The following is a 17,595-nucleotide window of genomic DNA, read 5'->3' on the forward strand; positions in this document are numbered from 1 at the left end:
CAATATTAATATTTATAAGGTCCTAGGTAGATTCTATAGGCTAGCTGCATGTAACTATTTAAATTTTCTTACAATTCAATGAAAAATTCTGTTCCTCAGCTGCTCTAGCCACTTTCAAGTGCTCAGTAGCCACATGTAGCTAATAATGGCTGTTGCTAGAGTATGTTATTGAGTGGGTTTCAAAATACTTCCCTATTACACCGTCTCACAATCTTCTTTCATTTTTGTGACCTTCCGTTGCCAAAGGGTGCTTTTTATGTACTGAGTAAATCAAATAACGCCACGCGACTTTTAATATTTACTAAAACATTTAATATTATTAAGAAGCAATGTTCCCAGAATATTTTGCTTCCGAACCTCTTTTACTATGGCCGCTTTTAGGGGCATGTGTTCTTCAGATTAACGGCTGACAGGAAAAGATACATCTGGCAAGGCAAGTAGGCAGGGAGCTCATGAGACTAGAGCAACACCTTGGCAGAAGGAGAGAGATTCCTGCCACAGTCATTACTTGTGCCTACAGGAAAAAAATCTCATTTACTGCGTTCTGCTGTCAATCATCGGAAAGAGGGCCGATACCGCTTCCTTGGGCTAAGCGTGGCGAAAGTGCTCTATCCCCCTGGAACCCTGCCGCCGCTTCTCCAGGACGCCCAAGCCCTCTCCCGCCGGTGCCCTCGCCCTCCTCGCACCCAGCCAGCTCGGCCGCCGCTGCCTCGAGCGCGTCCAGCAGCAGGAACGTGTCCTCCGCGGGCTCGTACACGTCGCTAAAGCGGCCGCGGCCCACGTGCCCGTACATCGGCGTGGGTAAACTAAGCGCCGCCATCTTCTCCGCTCCATCCCACGCGCATGCGCCAGAAGCGCGTATGCGCCCGCACTGGTGCGCAGGCCAGGGAGTGGGGCCGGGGCGTCGTGGGCGGTGCGCGGGCGTCGGGAGCGGAGTGTCTATCACGGGTTCTTAATTCAAAATATGGGCGTGGACGCTGTTGGTATTTCTTAGTAGGCCGTTATAAAATCTGCAGCTGTAGACACTCTCTTTCTTCTTTTGAACATTTAAATTTATTTCATTTTATAGACTAGCACCTGATAGTGGGCATCATGAATTATTTTTGACTAAGGTGAATGTTTCTACATTTTAATGTATTTGTGGAAATTTTCTTCTATGCCTAGTTTGCAAAGACTTGAAAAAATACATAATAATAAATTTTACTATGTTCTTTTTTTACATCAGCTGAACTTTAAGCTTTGAGATTAAGATTTTTTTCTCATTTATCTTTTTACTGTAGTTTATTACAAAAATCGCCTTCCTGATGTTGAGTCATAAATGCACTCTTTATAAACCTTACTCAAGAAGGATGATGCAGTTTTGATATACTGCTGAATTTGGTATGCTAATAATCCGGCTCTATTTTATATTAAGATTATGCTGTTCTCGTTGGATGAGGTAGGACACTATTTCTGGAACATTTGGTATTATAGAACTCACCCATAAAACTGGCTTGGTTTGGTGCATTTTTTAATGGAAGGATTTCTGACGTTTGGGGGTATCTTCTATAGGTTATTAGGCTATTCAAGAATTTGCATTCTTTTTGAGTCAATATCTGAAATTTGTTTCCCCATAAAACATTTTTACATCTAGTTTTTTAAATTTGAGAAATAAAAATACAGAAAAGTACTGAGATTACATTTTTTAAAACCCCGAGTACCCCACCCACAATTTACAATTATTAGCATTTTCTCATGTTTCTTTAAAGTGTTTTTTAAATCAAGAACTGAAATATTACAAATGAAGTGGATGTTCTTCCTGTCCTTGTGCTCAATTTCTTTTTCTAACCCTCACTCCAAGGTAACATTTCTCATGGATTTAGTGTGTATCCATCTAACCCATGTTTTTCTGCTTTTCCATTCATATATACATGAACAACATATGCTTTAAGTGTTTTAAATTTATATGACTGGTAATAGGTTGGACATACTGTTTTTTGAATTATTTTCACTCAATATTATATGAGATTTATGTTTTGATATATATGAAGTTAGTTTACTGCTTTTAACTGCCATGTAGCATATAAAATATTTTCTATCTAGGTTAGACAAATGTCTGTTGGTAAACATTTAGTTATTTGGAGGTTTGCACTATTATGAACATGGTAATTAACTTTCTTAAACATGGTTTCTTCTGATATTGTACAAAAGGTTCCCGGTATTCAACCTAGAGTGGATCAGCTGGGTTTTCATATTAATATATGCACATTTTCTTTTTTTATTTTATTTTAATTTTTATTTCTAAGGCTGGTCAAGTGGAGCAGTGGGAGTGGAGAAGGAACAAAGGAATCTGTAACTGATTGTGATCAATTAGTTGTGAACACCACTGCACTCGGACCAACCACACATTTTCAGTTTTACTAGGCATTGCCAAATTTCTCTTCAAAATAATTGTATTTATTTAAACTGCTGCCACCCCTTGGTGGCACATTTAACATTTAATTTAATATTGCTAGACTTACTTTTGTTTGTTTATTTTATTTTTTATTTAATTATTTTTCAGAGCTAGAATGTTGCTCTGTTGCCCAGGCTGGAATCCAGTGGCACGATCATAGCTCACCGTAACCTCGAACTCCTGGGCTCAAGTGATCCTCCCACCTCAGCCTCCCGAGTAGCTGGGACTACAGGCATGCAACACCCTTCCCACCTAATTAAAAAAAATTTTTTTTGTAGAGACAGGATCTCACTATGTTGCCCAGGCTGGTCGTGAACTCCTGGTCTCAAGAAAACCTCCCTCCTCAAACTACCAAAGTGCTAGGATTATAGGCATGAGTGATAGCACACAGCCTGTTTATTTTAAATTGAATTGGTCGGATTGCTAATTGAGGTTAGGCATGTGTTCATATGTTCATTACTTGAGTTTCCTTTTTTGTAAATTGTTTATTTTTCCTTTTAGATTTCATCAAAGTTGATACATGTCTAGTTTAATAGGCCAAGTAATTTTACATGACTTATTATGAGAAAGCAATCCATTCTAGCACCCCAACACCCAATTTCTCTCATCACATCCTCCAGAGGTGACCACTTCCAACTTTTAGCTGTTTCTTTTGGCCTTTATTTCCATATTTTTGTATAACAAGCTTATAATAGATTTTTTGACTTTAACGTTATCTGCGGAGTTCCCATGATAGAAAGTAAGAATTTGATTCTACCTCCAATAAACAAATGTAATTGCCAGTCCCTTTCTTCACAATATGATTATATCATGATTTTTTTACATTATTCTGTCTATATAAATGCTACTCAAAAGTGACCCATGTATTATACCAGTTACATTTGCTTTCTTGCACAACTTTTTCCTTTTTCTTGAAGTTAATAATGATCTAATGTATTAGTTTCCTAGGGCTGCCATAACAATTACCACAAACTGGGTGGCTTTAAACAATAAAAATTCATTCTCTCCTGGTCCTGGAAATTAAAAGTCTGAAACTGAGGGGTTGGCAGGACCATGCTCCGTTATGAAGGCTCTAGGGAAGAATCCTTCCTTGCCTCTTCCACCTTCTGGTGGTTGCCAGCACTCCTTGGCCGCCTTTGGCATATGGTAGCCCATCTCCCATCTCTGTCTTCATTTTCACATGACTGTCTTTCCTGTGTCTTTGTGTCTCCAAATCTCTCTCTCTTTATAAGGACACTAGCCATTGTATTTAGGGACCACCCTCATCTAGTAGGATCTCAACTTGATTCCATCTGCAAAGACCTTATTTGCAAATAAGGTCACATGCGCAGGTTTAGGGGTGATAGTGGTGGTAGGGGGTGGTTAGGACTTCAAAATATCTCTTTGGAAAATACAGTTCCACCCACAACATCTAGTAATCGCCACTTTTTCATTTGCTTAGTTTTCTGTATATCACAATTCAGCCTCCAAGTCTCTTCCAATTCTTACCACCTTCTCTCCCCAGTACATGTAAAGACATTGAGCATTCTGATTATTTCTGTCTGATCTACTTAGGCACTAACACATGTCTCTGGTGTTCATTGCTTGGTTTTGCCTATTATTTTCAGCTTTATCCTCAGGCTGGCCTTCCTTGTGGTATCCAGATAACTGTATCTTCACGTTCTCACAGTACCAAATTCAGTGGAAGAGTCTCATTCAGTTGTTTGCAACAACTCCTGTAGTTCACTCTTTCTTATTGGCCCAAACAGGTCACGTGCTCATGCTTGAATCCGTCCTTTGTCCAGAGAGATGAAATGATCTGTCCTTGTCAACAGTGAGACTGAGGCCTCATTCCAACTACACAGGCAGAATTGTACTCCCAAAGCAAAATTGTGGTGCTGGTGCGGCTGTCAGGCAATAAACACAAAATGTCTATTACATGGAAGTTTCTCCTGTAAGTTTGGTAATTATTTTCGTCCAATTTTTCTTGGTCTTCTGGGTGTATTTACAATATTTTCCACCAGGGCAGATACTTAAAAAATTTTTTTTGGTAGAAATATTGATTCAATCTATTTTTGTTTGTTTCTGGTTTTTCTGCTTAAAAATATCTTTCCTACTCTGTGTTCTTGAAACAAAAGTTTATTTTCTGGTCTCAAAGAATAGACTTTACTCTATTGATTGGATCTATCATATTAATTAGGTTTTTAGGTCTTCTAGAATCTTATTTTATATTTACTTGATCTTTATGGCCTGAATGAGGTGAATTAATTTTTTATAATAATTATAATAAAAAGTGTTTTATTATTAGAGTACTTCTGTCTACTTATTATATTTCCTGATAGTTTTTGGTTTTGAATTTTGATGCTATGCCAGTTGGAGCATTGGTATTCATAACTGATACATGTTGATTGAGGATTATGCCTACTATTAAGTGTTTGCCTTTGTCTTCCTTATTGCTTTCCATTGTAAATTCAATCTTGTCTGAAAATATGAACACGATCCTGCATTATTTTTGTTTCTTTTTGTTTCCTAATATGCTCTTGTCCTTCTTTCATTGCTAATCTGTCACACTTAAACTTTGAAACACGTACAAACACACACACACACATTTTTGTCAGTGTTGCCATTGGTCAGCATCATATCCTTCTCCAATAAAGATAAAAACTCTGGCATGCTTTCACTTCTCTCTTTTCCAGTGTCCCCCAATCTCACCTCCCATGTTGAGATCACCAGAGAATTTTGAAGATGCTTAGTTTTTAAAAACAGCTAACAGCAATTTTAATACCTATCTTAATAGTTCTTTGATCTACACTTTTATAGTATCCTATATTTTTTCTATGACTTATGTTTAGTTGGAATACATCCTCTACTAATTATTTCTGAGAGTAATATCCCAAATGTTTTTATTTTACTCCGCAACCTAAAAAAAAATAGTTTTTGTGTATAAAGAATTCTAGGTTGACAATCATTTTCCCTCAGAATTTTGAAGATATTTCTCCAGTGTCCTCCTAACATTCGGTGTTGCTGATGAGGTATAATGCCAATTTCATCTTATTCCTTTGTAGATAATTTACTTTTTGACGTGGTCAGTGTTTATTTTTGGTTTTCTGAAAGTCTCAAAGTAGTAGATGTATACGTATATGTATATGCATATGTGTGATGATTAATTTTATGTGTCAACTTAATCGGGCCATGTCACCCAGATATGTGGTCAAACATTAATCTGAATGTTTTTGTGAGGGTGTTTTTGGATGAGAGTAACATTTAAGTTAGTGGAGTTTAAAGCAGATTGCTCTCTATGATCCAGGTGGGCCTCATCCAATCAGTTGAAAGCCTGAACAGAACAAAAGACTGATCTTCCCTGGGGAAGAGGGAATTCTGCAGCACATGGTCTTTGGAATTGAATTAAAACATTGGTTCTTTCTGGGTCTCCAGCCTGCCGGCCCACCCTCCAGATCTTGGGACTTGTCTGTCAGCTTCCATAATCACAGAAGCCAATTTCTTGAAACACATTTTTTTAAAAAAAATATATACACAGGCATATGCACAAACAATGAGTGTGATGCTTACCTCCGGGGGAATGGACACACTTGAAGCTCGGACTTGGGGGGGAGGGAGGGTAAGGGCATCATATGTAACCTAATCATCTGTACCCCCATAACATGCTGAAATAATAATAATAAAAAAAAAATATATATATATATATACACACACATTCTGTTGGTTCTGTTTCTCTGGAGAACCCTAATACAATATGTATATGTATTTATATTTTTCTTTTTACCTTGTTGAATACTTGGTGGACTGTTTCGATCTGATCAGTCTCTTTCACCGGTATTGGGAAATCTACTTTGATGTTTTTCTTTGATTTTTCACTCCCCTCCATTCTCTATTCTCACCTCCTGGAAATCCAGTCAGATAGATGGAGAACATTTAGATGTCTTCAGGTCTTTTTGTTTTTGTTCTTTCTGCCTGTCTTAGATTGGGCTACCTGGAAATAAACTCAGGGATGGAGATCTTCATACAAGTGGTGGTGGGACCCTCAGTGCTAGCTTCTTTAGCTTCTTGGGTGTTGAGGGGCAGGGCATAGTGTTTTGAGAGCCCCCAGCTAAATTGGGGTCCCAGGAAGGGAGTGGCTAACAACCCTGCCCTAACAGGAAAGGAAGGGAAGCCAGATGTGGTGTTTATGGTGTGCCTTTCTGGGGATACTTCTTTTACTTGGCATATGGCCTAATGCCTAGTTGTCCAACCTGTGACCAGGGGGTTCCTCTCACAGGAAACTTGTTCATACTGGCAGATGCTCATGTGGCTCGTGTCTGACCCTTGTTCAGTTTATGCCTACCTGACCATTGCTCTGGTGCTGGGAACCTGACCTTGTGTTCTCCATGGTGTTCCAGGGAAAACCCAGCCTGGGGCAGCCCCTAGTTCTTAGATGGAGGGCACAAATTCAATACACCACCACAGCAGAAAACAAGTTCAAAGATTTTTACTTACAGATCCTGGGCAAGGAGGGAGTAGTGAATCGGGAGGGCAGTTCTGCATCCCCAGATGATATAAGGCAGAAATAAAGAGACCAAGAGAGAGAAACACACGGTAACTAGCAGTATGTATAGGGAATAGGGTATGGGCCACTTTAAGTTCACAGGCAAATGCCTGAATGGTCCATTTAAAGGAAGCAGCGGGAGCCCAGTCTGCTAGCCAGGGAAAGATGCCTCTAAGTTGTTAACACTGGCCACCAGCCTGAGCCATTTGGGTGTGGTGGAGAACTGGAAACTGTGTCAGAAGTGACTGAGGCCAGCTTCTGGTATGAGAAAGTTAAACTTGTATTCAAAATGGATACCAAGGCAACATAAAATTATAACAATTCACTACACAGAGCTCCTTCGTTTTGCTGCTGTGGATGGTGACATAGGTGGACCTGGAGCTCACAGCTGTAGTGGCTGACTCCTGATTCCAGAATTTCCTGACTCTGGCAGGGCCAGAAGCTCAGATCTGCAATGTGGCTTTAGGAGATGTTCTTGAAAGCTCATCCCAAAGCTGACCTTATTTAGATCTTCCTGTGACTATGATACCTCTTAGATATGCTGTAATAAATCCCTTTTAGCTTAAACTAACTAGAGCAGATTCTGTTGTAGGCAGTAGAACCCTTATTGAAACATGCAGATTCTCCACATTTTCTAGTATGTTTGCAGTCATGCCTTCTTTTATCAGAGATGTTTTAAACAGATTATTTCAAGGGTATTTGGTTGCATCATTGCTAGTGGGTTTTGATGGCATGGTGGCAGGATCATGCGCTTAGTCAGCCATTCTGATTTCATCTTGCTAGTGAGAATGAATTTTTCTCAGAGGCAACAGAGTCTAATAACATGCTGTAATAAGGAATATTTATACTCTTAAGAAGACTTTGGTCCAAGCCTCTTTCAACTCAAGAGATAATACCCCCTCCTTTTTTCCAGTAAGAAATATTTGGAACATTCTTGTCCCACCTAAGCCTGGCTTGCATTTTAATAAGAACCACAAGTTGCAGCTGGCTCCCTTCATGATATCCAGGAGGCATCACCTTTGACTAGATTCCAAGTCTCCCTTAATATAAGGGAATTCTGTAAGGATTCCAGTTAATTCTGCCATGGTTTAGTAGTACCAATGTAAGTAATAAACAGGGAGAGGCTCTCTAAAAGAAAACGTTTATTCAGGAATAGAGCATTGCAGTGGGAAGATGCGTGCCATGGTAAACTATGTGCCTATTGGGGGGAAGGTAAAGGAAAAAAAAGATAAAAAGATTTTTAAAGGAAAAGTGAAGAGGATTATATAATTGTTTTGAAATGATTATCCTTGGCTACAAAGATCAATAATAAGGATGATACTAGTCCAAGGTTGGACAAGCAGTTGCTGGGCCAAAGAAACTGACTTGCAGAAGTATTTTTTGTGTAAGGTTGTGGTTTTTGTTATCATGAGAATCCTTTCTTCATGACCTTCCCTGGTTCTATTTGTCAGTGTCTTTTTGTTTTGTTTTTTTAACATTGGTAACTCCATTTTGATTCTGACAACTTTCACAGTAGTTAATGAAATAATGTATGAATCTAAAATCGATCATTTTAACAATGCATTTTCAAGAGTGGTTCTAAACCTTTACAATCATAGAATTCTTTTAAAGTGTTTTTGTCTCCACAAAGCTTCACCCCCTCAAAGGTTGATCATTACACTTAAAACACTATGTCACAGATGGGGAAAAATATTTGCAAACGACAGTCGATAAAGGACTCCTTCCCAAAATATACAAAGGCTTCATAAAACTCAACAATAAGAAAAGGAACCACCTGATTAAAAAATGGGCAAAAGAACTGAACAGATACCTCATCAAAGAAGAGATACAGATGGCAAATAAGCATGTGAAAAGGTGCTCAAAATTATGTGTCAGTAGGAAATTGCAAATTAAAACAACAATGATATACCATTGCACACTTATTATAACAGCCAATTCCAAAACACTGACAACAAATGCTGGTGAGTATGTGAAACAATAGAAACTCTCATTCATTGCTCCTGGGAATGCAAGCTGGTACAGCCACCTTGGGAACCGTTTGGCAGTTTTCTGCAAACCAAACATACTTTTACCATGTGACTTACTACTGGTACTCCTTGGCATTTACCCAAATGAGTGGAAAACTTACGTCCACACAAAAACCTGCACACAGACATTTATAGCAGCTTTATTCATAATTGCCAAACTTGGAAGCAGTGAAGATGCCCTTCATTAGGTGAATGGATAAATAAACTGTGGTATACCATTACAATGGAATGTTATTCAGCACTAAAAAGAAATGAGCTATCAAGTCATGAAAAAACATGGAAGAAACTTAAATGCTAAGTGAAAGAAGGCAATCTGGAAAGGCTTTATATGGTACAATTCCAACTATACGACATTCTGGAAAAGGCAAAGCTATAGAGTAGTTGCTGCCAGGAGTTAAGGAGGAGGGAGGGATGAATAGGTGGAGCACAGAGGACTTTTAGGGCAGTGAAACTGTTTTTTTAAATGATACTGTAATGGTGAATACATGTCATTATACATTTGTCTAAACACATAGAATGTACAACACTTAGAGTGAACCCTAATGTAAACGATGGAATTGGTGTGATAAAGACATGTAAATGTAGGCTTGTTGACTGTAATAAATGCATCACTCTGGTGTGTAATAGTGGGGGAGGCTGTGTGTGGGGGAGAGAGGGTATACATTAAAATTCTCTGTATTTTTCACTCAATTTTGCTGTGAATCTAAAACTGCTCTAAATAATAAAGCTTATTTTAAAAAAACACTATGAAATACTAAAACAAAAAAATTTTGTTATTTGGTCATACTTACAAATATACTTTTATTAAAATTGCATTTTAAAGTATGTGAAAAGATACACATATTTTAATGTTATTATTATGACTTTAAAATCTCAGTAGAACTTATGAATTTAGAGATCAGTGATGTTCATATTTAAAAAAATAGTGCACATATATACACATACTTGATAAAATTACTTCTTCTGATGCTGCTGTAGTTTATATTCTCATGCTATCATGATCTCAGTTAAGAATAGTGAAAAGAAGCCAGGCACAGTGGTTCACACTTGTAATCCCAGCACTTTGGGAGGCTGAGGTGGGAGAATCCTTTGATGCCAGGAGTTTGATACCAACCTGGACAACATAGAGAGACCCCCATCTCAACAAAAGAATAGAAAAATTAGCCAGGTGTGGTGGTGCATGCCCGTAGTGTCAGCTACTCGGGAGGCTGAGGCAGGAGGATCACTTGAGCCCAGGAGTTTGAGGTTGCAGTGAGCTATGATGACACCACTGCACTTTACTCCAAGCAAGAGAGCAAGAGCCTGTCTCAGAAAAAAAAAAAAAAAAGAGTAAAAAGATTATCTCCAATATTGCAGTGGACTCTGCACAGCTAATGCAGCAAGAGGCAGTTACCTACTTGCACAGCTTTGTTTATATCAGCCAGTTGAATTGTGAAGATGATTCCTCATCCACTGGATAATTTCACAATGCTCCTCTTAATTTGGTTGCTTTGGACACATTCTATCCTGGAAACAAAATCTAGGCTCCATAATCCATTCAAAAAATAGTAGACTCATGTTCTTTTTTTTCCACCTTGTACTGGTGGAGTTTACACATTTATTCCTGCACCATAGGAACAGCTGCTTAAAAAGCTGAAGTGTGCATTTCATTCTTTGGCACAATAGAAAATCACGTAGAAGAGGGAGACTATCTCAGCCTGTCCGTATTTGGAAAATTAATTTTTTAAAGTGCTTTTAAAAAATCTCTACAGGTGGTCAGATCTTATGGACTTAGGACCAGAAATGACCTCATCACCTTCAGCTGGTCTAAAAGTTGTCTTTGGCTGCTGCACAGTTCACGAAATCTTGTTAATTATGATTGTTTTTCCTAGTTATAAGTCCTTCTGGATAAATTTTTGTAAAACATTTATTTTTATCGCTTACATAACTACATAAAATATTTTCATTGGTGTCAAAATGTCATGTTATTGCCAAACAGATTTCATTTCAATTTCTAGAAATTATTGGAAAGTTAATACCCACATTTTTAATGGCACCCTTGCTGTAGTATTAAATCATGCTTTACTGAAATTTACAACAAGATTCATAATTACACTGCATTTACCCAGAATAAAGCACTAGAACAGTTACTTTTTGACAATCTTTCCGGTTATCACTATGATCAAGGATTGCACTTTCTCTTTAGACAAATGATGAATGCAATTAAATCTCTTTCTGAAATTAAGTTTTAATGAAAATGATTGTCATGTGTAGTCATCATCCACCTCTCTTTTCAGCACAGTGATATTTCAGTTCAGGAATCAGTAAGTGAATCTTTCTCCTGGCTTATAAAACTTCACCCTACTTATTTCTATTTCATGCAAAGTCAAAATATTTTAAAAAGTAAGATTAGGCAAGAAAATTATCTTCGTAATGAGGCATTTTGTTTCTCCTTAGAGATGTCATTCAAGAAAACTCAATCTCGATATACATCATTTCAAGAATGTAATTGCTTAGATGCAAAGCTATAGTTTGGGTAGAAAATGCCCTTTGGGGGTTGTACATTGAAGCCACATTTAGAAAACCTGAGAAATGAACTTTCAGGGGTAATCAATTTTATTCTTTGTCCTCAGCCTGTGACATCTGGAAGAAGCCACTTGGAGAGCTGGAGGATGACTGGATGATTAAGTTTGCCGGATTAAGTACATCACCCTGAGACTCTTCTTTGCCTGGATCTTGCATATTCCCTGCTGTGGACTAAACTGTGTCCCTGCAGTATTCATATTTTGAAGCTTTAACATTTAATGTCATAGTATTCGGAGATGGGGCCTTCAGGAGACAATTAGGTTTAGATGAGGTCATGAGGTGTGGCCCTTATGATGGGCTTAGTGCCCTTGTTAGAAGAGACACCAGAGAGCTTGTGCCCTCTCCACATGCCCCTTCTCCTTCTCTCTCTCTCTGCCATGTGAGAACACAGTGAGAAGGTGGCCCTCTCTGCAAGCCAGGAAGAGGGCCCTCACCAGAACCCAACCACGCTGGCACTCTGCTCTCAGATTTCCAGCCTCCAGAACGGTGAGAAATAAATGTCTGTGGCTTAAGCCACCCAGTCTGTGGCATTTTGTTATGACAGCCTGAGCTGACTAATATAGACAGTCCCCACTTCCGATGGCTCCACCTTAGGAACAGTTGCTTAATGATGGTGAGACAGGAATACACATTCAGTAGAAACCATACTTGAGTACCCAGACAACCATTCTGGTTTCACTTTCAGTACAGTATTCAATAAATTACGTGAGATACTCAACACTTTGTTATAAAGTAGGCTTTGTGTTAGGTGATTTTGCCAAACTGTAGGTTAATGTATTAATAAGTGTCCTGAGCGAATTTAAGGAAGGTTAGGCTAAGCTATGATGTTCTGTAGGTTGGGTATATTAAACGCCTTTTTGACTTAAGATATTGTCAATTAGGATTGGTTTACTGGAATGTAACCCCATCATCAGTGGAGGTGCATGTGTGCATCTCCCACGGGCAAAAAGCTTGGAGCCTGAGCACACGTGAAAGGTACAAATTCAGATGTTGATCCAGGCACTTCAGGAACATGTGTTCTCAAATTGGAATTATTGCCTAAATTTTCTCTTTTAGAATGTAAGTAGAACCTCAGAATAAGGTTAAATTGAAGAGACAGCATTAAAATTGTGGTGTTATAGTAGAATCAATTAACAGTTTGAAAGTCAAATTACCAGTTTGCCTCTACTAATTTGTTAATGAAGGGAAATTTTAAAAGTAGTTGTTATTCTTAAGAAAGTTAAGTTTATAATTTAAGTTATGGAATATCTGAACTGGGCACTGTTCCTTCCTCATTATATTCTTATAAATATTTGTTGATTTGATTTAAGATGGTTTCCACTTCATGAAATGTATTTACCAAAGAGTAGGATTCCTATTGAATCCTTTATTACATCCTTGTGAGAAAGTATACTCCATGCTAGATGTGACACTAATCACTTGGAAGTGGGGCGAAGATTTGCCCTGGCAAATTTGGAAAAGCAGCTTAAAGAATAGGTAATACATACTTGAAGAGTCTTTCTTTCCAGCCTCTACTCACGTACCTATTATCTTGACTTTCCCTAGGTCATCAGAGCATATATTAATATATTTAAATTACTTCTAGAAACTGCCAAATCCACTTATTAAAAACAAATGCCAAGTGTGTCTAATATTTATTGCACAACATTTTTATTTTCATGAAATACTGCTTGAAACAAGTGTAAAGGTTCATCTTAAACATAGTTTTTGTCACATGTGGATCTATGTCATAACTAGATGTGTTGTGACAGAATTTCAGCTGCAGATCTGAGCTGGGCACATTTAATCGTGGTAGACAGAATAAATGATTCTCCAAAGATATCCACATCCTCGTCCCAAGAACCTGTGAATATGTTTACCTTATGTGGCAGAAGGGAGTTCGCGTGTATGATTAAGTTAAGGATCTTGCTATGGGGAGATTACCCTGGATTACCCAATTGGGTTCAGTGCCATAACAAGGGTCCATCTCAGAAGGAGACAGGAGAGTCAGAGTAAGGGTTGGAGATATGATGATGGAAGCAGAGGTCAGAGAGCAAGAGAGAGATTTACTAGGCTGCTGGTTTTGTCTTGGAGATGGAGGAAGGGGCCATGAGCCAAGGAATGCAGTTCACCTCTAGAAGCTGGAAAAGGAAATGGATTCTCCACTGTATGGAAAATCCAGAAGGAATACAGCATTGCCAACCAATTTTAGACTTCTGATCTCCTGAATTGTAAGATAATAAATATGTGTTGCTTTAAGCCAATAAATTTGTGGCAATTTGTTATAGTAGCAATAGGAAAAGAATACAGCAAATCAACACTGATTTTATTTTCTTAACATGGTACAACTAATACCAACTTAAAAGCAATTTAAACTTCACACATTAGTTTTCAGATCTCTAATGAAACAAACATGGTGGATATAAAAGGCTGGCTAATTTAGACTTCTAACACGGACTGGCACATCCCAAGCTGGGAGAGCAGGTAGTGATCACAAAGTACCCATCCAGTCAGCACCCAGCACCCTCTAGATCTGCACTGTCCCCCCGCCCCCGCAGCTACTGAACGCTGGACACACATCTAGAGTGTAATGAGATGCACTGCAAGTGTAAGATACACCATGGATTTTGTAAAGAAGAGTGCAAAATATCTCACTGATAATTTAAAAATATTGATCACATGTTGAAATGATAGTAGTTTGGCTATATGGGGTTAAATGAAACATTAAATTTAATGTCAGCTGCTTTTTACTTTTTGAATGTGGTTATGAGAAAATTTAAATTACCATCTGGGTCATATTATATTTCTATTGGACGGTGCTGTTCTAAACAGATGAATTCTATACAGTGATGTAATTAATACAATATAGATTACTTACTATGTCAATTAATGTATTATTGACTAATGATTAGACCAGTGCAGTTGACAGAGCTAATGGGTTTATTTTTTCTAGTCATATTCTCCTGGAGTCTGACCTCCACAAATCTCAGGTTAAATTGTGGTGAGTTAAGTCGACTTTGAATAATGATCTGAGGAACGCCTAAGGGATTGTGAGAAATACTGTTGGCAGCTCAAAGGTGGCATTTTTTAATTTTTTTTTTGAGACAGAGTCTCACTCTGTTGCCCGGGCTAGAGAGCCGTGGTGTCAGCCTAGCTCACAGCAACCTCAGACTCCTGGGCTCAAGCAATCCTCCTGCCTCAGCCTCCCAGGTAGCTGGGACTACGGGCACGTGCCACCATGCCCAACTAATTTTTTCTATTTTTAGTTGTTTGGCTAATTTCTTTCTATTTATAGTAGAGACGGGGTCTCGCTCTTGCTCAGGCTGGTCTCGAACTCCTGAGCTCAAACAATCCTCCTACCTCGGCCTCCCAGAGTGCTAGGATTACAGACGTGAGCCACCGTGCCCGGCCAAAGGTGGCATTTTTGGATGGGGGAAGGTAGGGTTTTCTGCGATGGATGAAAGTGACCTTGGTACATGTTTTGTTGTGTTTCTCCCAAAGGAAGGAAAGGTGGTCTAGAACTATGAAGACATCATTACCATAAAAATCTTAATTTAGGTAATTTTTTGTAAAATGAAAAACAGTTTTTTCTGGCATAAGAATACTCACGGGGAAGGCATAGGATTAAAGAAAGGAGGCAGCTTGCTTGCCTGAATAAAATCACCCACTTGAAGCCATTAGGAAAAATCTAAAACTTCAAGATTCATTAACACGTATGTGTCTGGATGGGAATAGAATATGCTACCAAATGAATGGTTAGGTTAGAGCTTCCTACACCATTGGTAAATTTCTATATGGCTTAGGAACATGAATAGGATAACATGATTGGCTTCAACATTTGAAATACTCACGCCTTTTTACTTGCCGGCCATAAAGGTAGTTTTGAATTGTTTAAATGTTTTTTTTCTTCTCACAAAGGCTTCCTAAATATCACATCTTTCTCTTCCTGTGGAAACACGAATTTCTTTTGAAATCCAGTTAGTGTTTTATGGAGGCATCTAGCCAGTGTAATTTCCTGGACCAGATTAATGTTTGTGTGGTCAAGAAATCTTAGGAAATTAAACAGGATCTGGAAGCAATTATATTTTGGGTGGTGATTACCTTAGAATTAAGTGTGGAAAAAACTATACATGTGTGTATTTACACACACATATACATATATACATGCAAAAGCAAAATGATGACTATTTGGTAAAAGACAAAGAATTTGCTTTCTGGACACTCCATGTCATTTTGGGCATACCAGATACCACCTAGAGCATGAGACTTGTAGTTTGACATTCAGCGTGAGCAAGTATATGTATTAAGAAAATTTGTACAAACTTTACAATTTCGATAAATGAATAAATGTTATAAATTATTATATTATTAGTGGGAGGATTTCTGTTTAAATTGCTTAGCTCATGTTCCCCCAACCCAGTTCTGTATTTCTCAGTGGCTGCCACACTCAGCATCTCCTCATTGGAGTAAGTGTCGACCATCTAGGGTGGTCTGCCGTGAAATGATAACTCCTGAAAAGGTTTCTCACTTCTTGACAAATCCCTGTGTACCGTTGTCATTGTGGTATACATACAGGAAATATGGAAGACTTTTCAAAGAACACTTGGATGGGAAGGAAGTAGCTATCAGAGGCTAATATCCTGACTGAACTTCCATGGGCAAATGTCCTGTCTTTTTCCCAGCAGGCAGTGGAATGTATATTTCTTGGCTTTTCAAGGGTACAAAAACATTCCGTTCATTAAAGTAACTTAGCTTTCTGCTTCAAATAAGTATTTCCCCTGATTTCTAAGATAAGATACAGTTAGATATACATGCACTAGGCAGGATCTGGTGCATGTGCTTATCCCAAATTCAGGACTGCTTTTATGCTTGTAGACCAGGCACTTCGGGTCTAAGTGCTCTTGGTTAAAGTTGTTGAGGCATGAGGCTGAGTGAGGACACACCAGCTTTACCTGCCTTGGGGCACTACAGGGACTAGTTGGCTTCCCCGGAGCCATAAAATTTTTTATTATTCTTCTGCATATATCCTGCCATGGAACCGTGTGGCCTTCTGGGACTTCTGCTGCTTGTAAAATGGCACAACATTTTTGTTGGCTGAAGTGCAGGGTGAGAATTGCTCATCACCCTTGCAGAGCAACTGGAGACCTCTTTTGGGGTCATTGGTTAACCTGCACCAGAGGGCAATTAATGATCCAACGAAGGAAATGCTAGCATTAAATTTAAATATGTGAAGGATTCCTCCAAGCATCAGATGAGCTAGACAGGGTAGGGCCATTAAGAGTCAGAATCAGGGCAAGAACCAAGTGCTTTCTTCTTTTCTAAGGCATGCAGAACTCATTGCTGTTGATGGAAGCAAAATCAGTAAGGCTGAGTGCCTTGAATAAGTCAGAGGTTAGAAACCCTTTGGCTCAACTTTATCGACCAATTTCTATTAGGTGACCAGAGGAGTTTCTCTGAAGACAAGTTTGCTTGCCCTACTGTGAGAACATTTGTTGCTTTCGTAAATAATCAATACCTGCGGTCCCTAACTCCTGGGCCTCAGACTGATATCAGTCTGAGACCTGTTAGGAATCAGGCCGCACAGCAGGAGGTGAGCAGCAGGCCAGCCAATGAAGCTTCATCTGTATTTGCAACCGCTCCCCATCACTCACATCACCACATAAGCTCAGCCACAGCATTAGATTCTCACAGGAACTCGAACCCTACTGCAAACTGGGCATGTGTAGGATCTAGGTAGCACACTCCTTTTGAGAATCTAATGCCTGATGATCTCAGGTGAAGCTGAGGCAGTGATGCTAGTCCTGGGGACTGACTGCAAATACCGATTATCATCAGCAGAGAGGACTGCACAATAAATGAAATGCACTTGAATCATCCCGAAACCATGCCCCGCTCCTGCCTACCCCACCCCACCAGCCATCCTGTAGAAAAATTGTCTTTTGTGAAACAGGTCCCTGGTGCCAAAAAGGTTGGGGACTGCTGATCAATACCACATATTTCTACATATAGTTTCATCACATTTAAGAAAAATAGCTTGTTAGTGGTATAGAAGTTATGGATGGATTAAA

General features: G+C 38.9%; 1 protein-coding gene across 1 annotated transcript in view; it reads right to left on the reverse strand.

The window, feature by feature from the left end:
• Positions 1 to 837, reverse strand: part of N6AMT1 (N-6 adenine-specific DNA methyltransferase 1 (putative)) — an 11,479-nt gene extending 10,642 nt beyond the window's left edge. Inside the window, exon 1 of the mRNA XM_012657418.1 lies at positions 687 to 837. Coding sequence (XP_012512872.1) covers positions 687 to 820 — 134 coding nt within the window. The 5' untranslated portion in view covers positions 821 to 837. The remainder of the gene's footprint in view (positions 1 to 686) is intronic.
• Between the last annotated feature and the right edge of the window lie 16,758 nt (positions 838 to 17,595).

Source organism: Propithecus coquereli, unplaced genomic scaffold (genome assembly GCF_000956105.1).
Source record: "Propithecus coquereli isolate 6110/MARCELLA unplaced genomic scaffold, Pcoq_1.0 Scaffold54, whole genome shotgun sequence".
Classification (NCBI taxonomy): domain Eukaryota; kingdom Metazoa; phylum Chordata; class Mammalia; order Primates; family Indriidae; genus Propithecus; species Propithecus coquereli.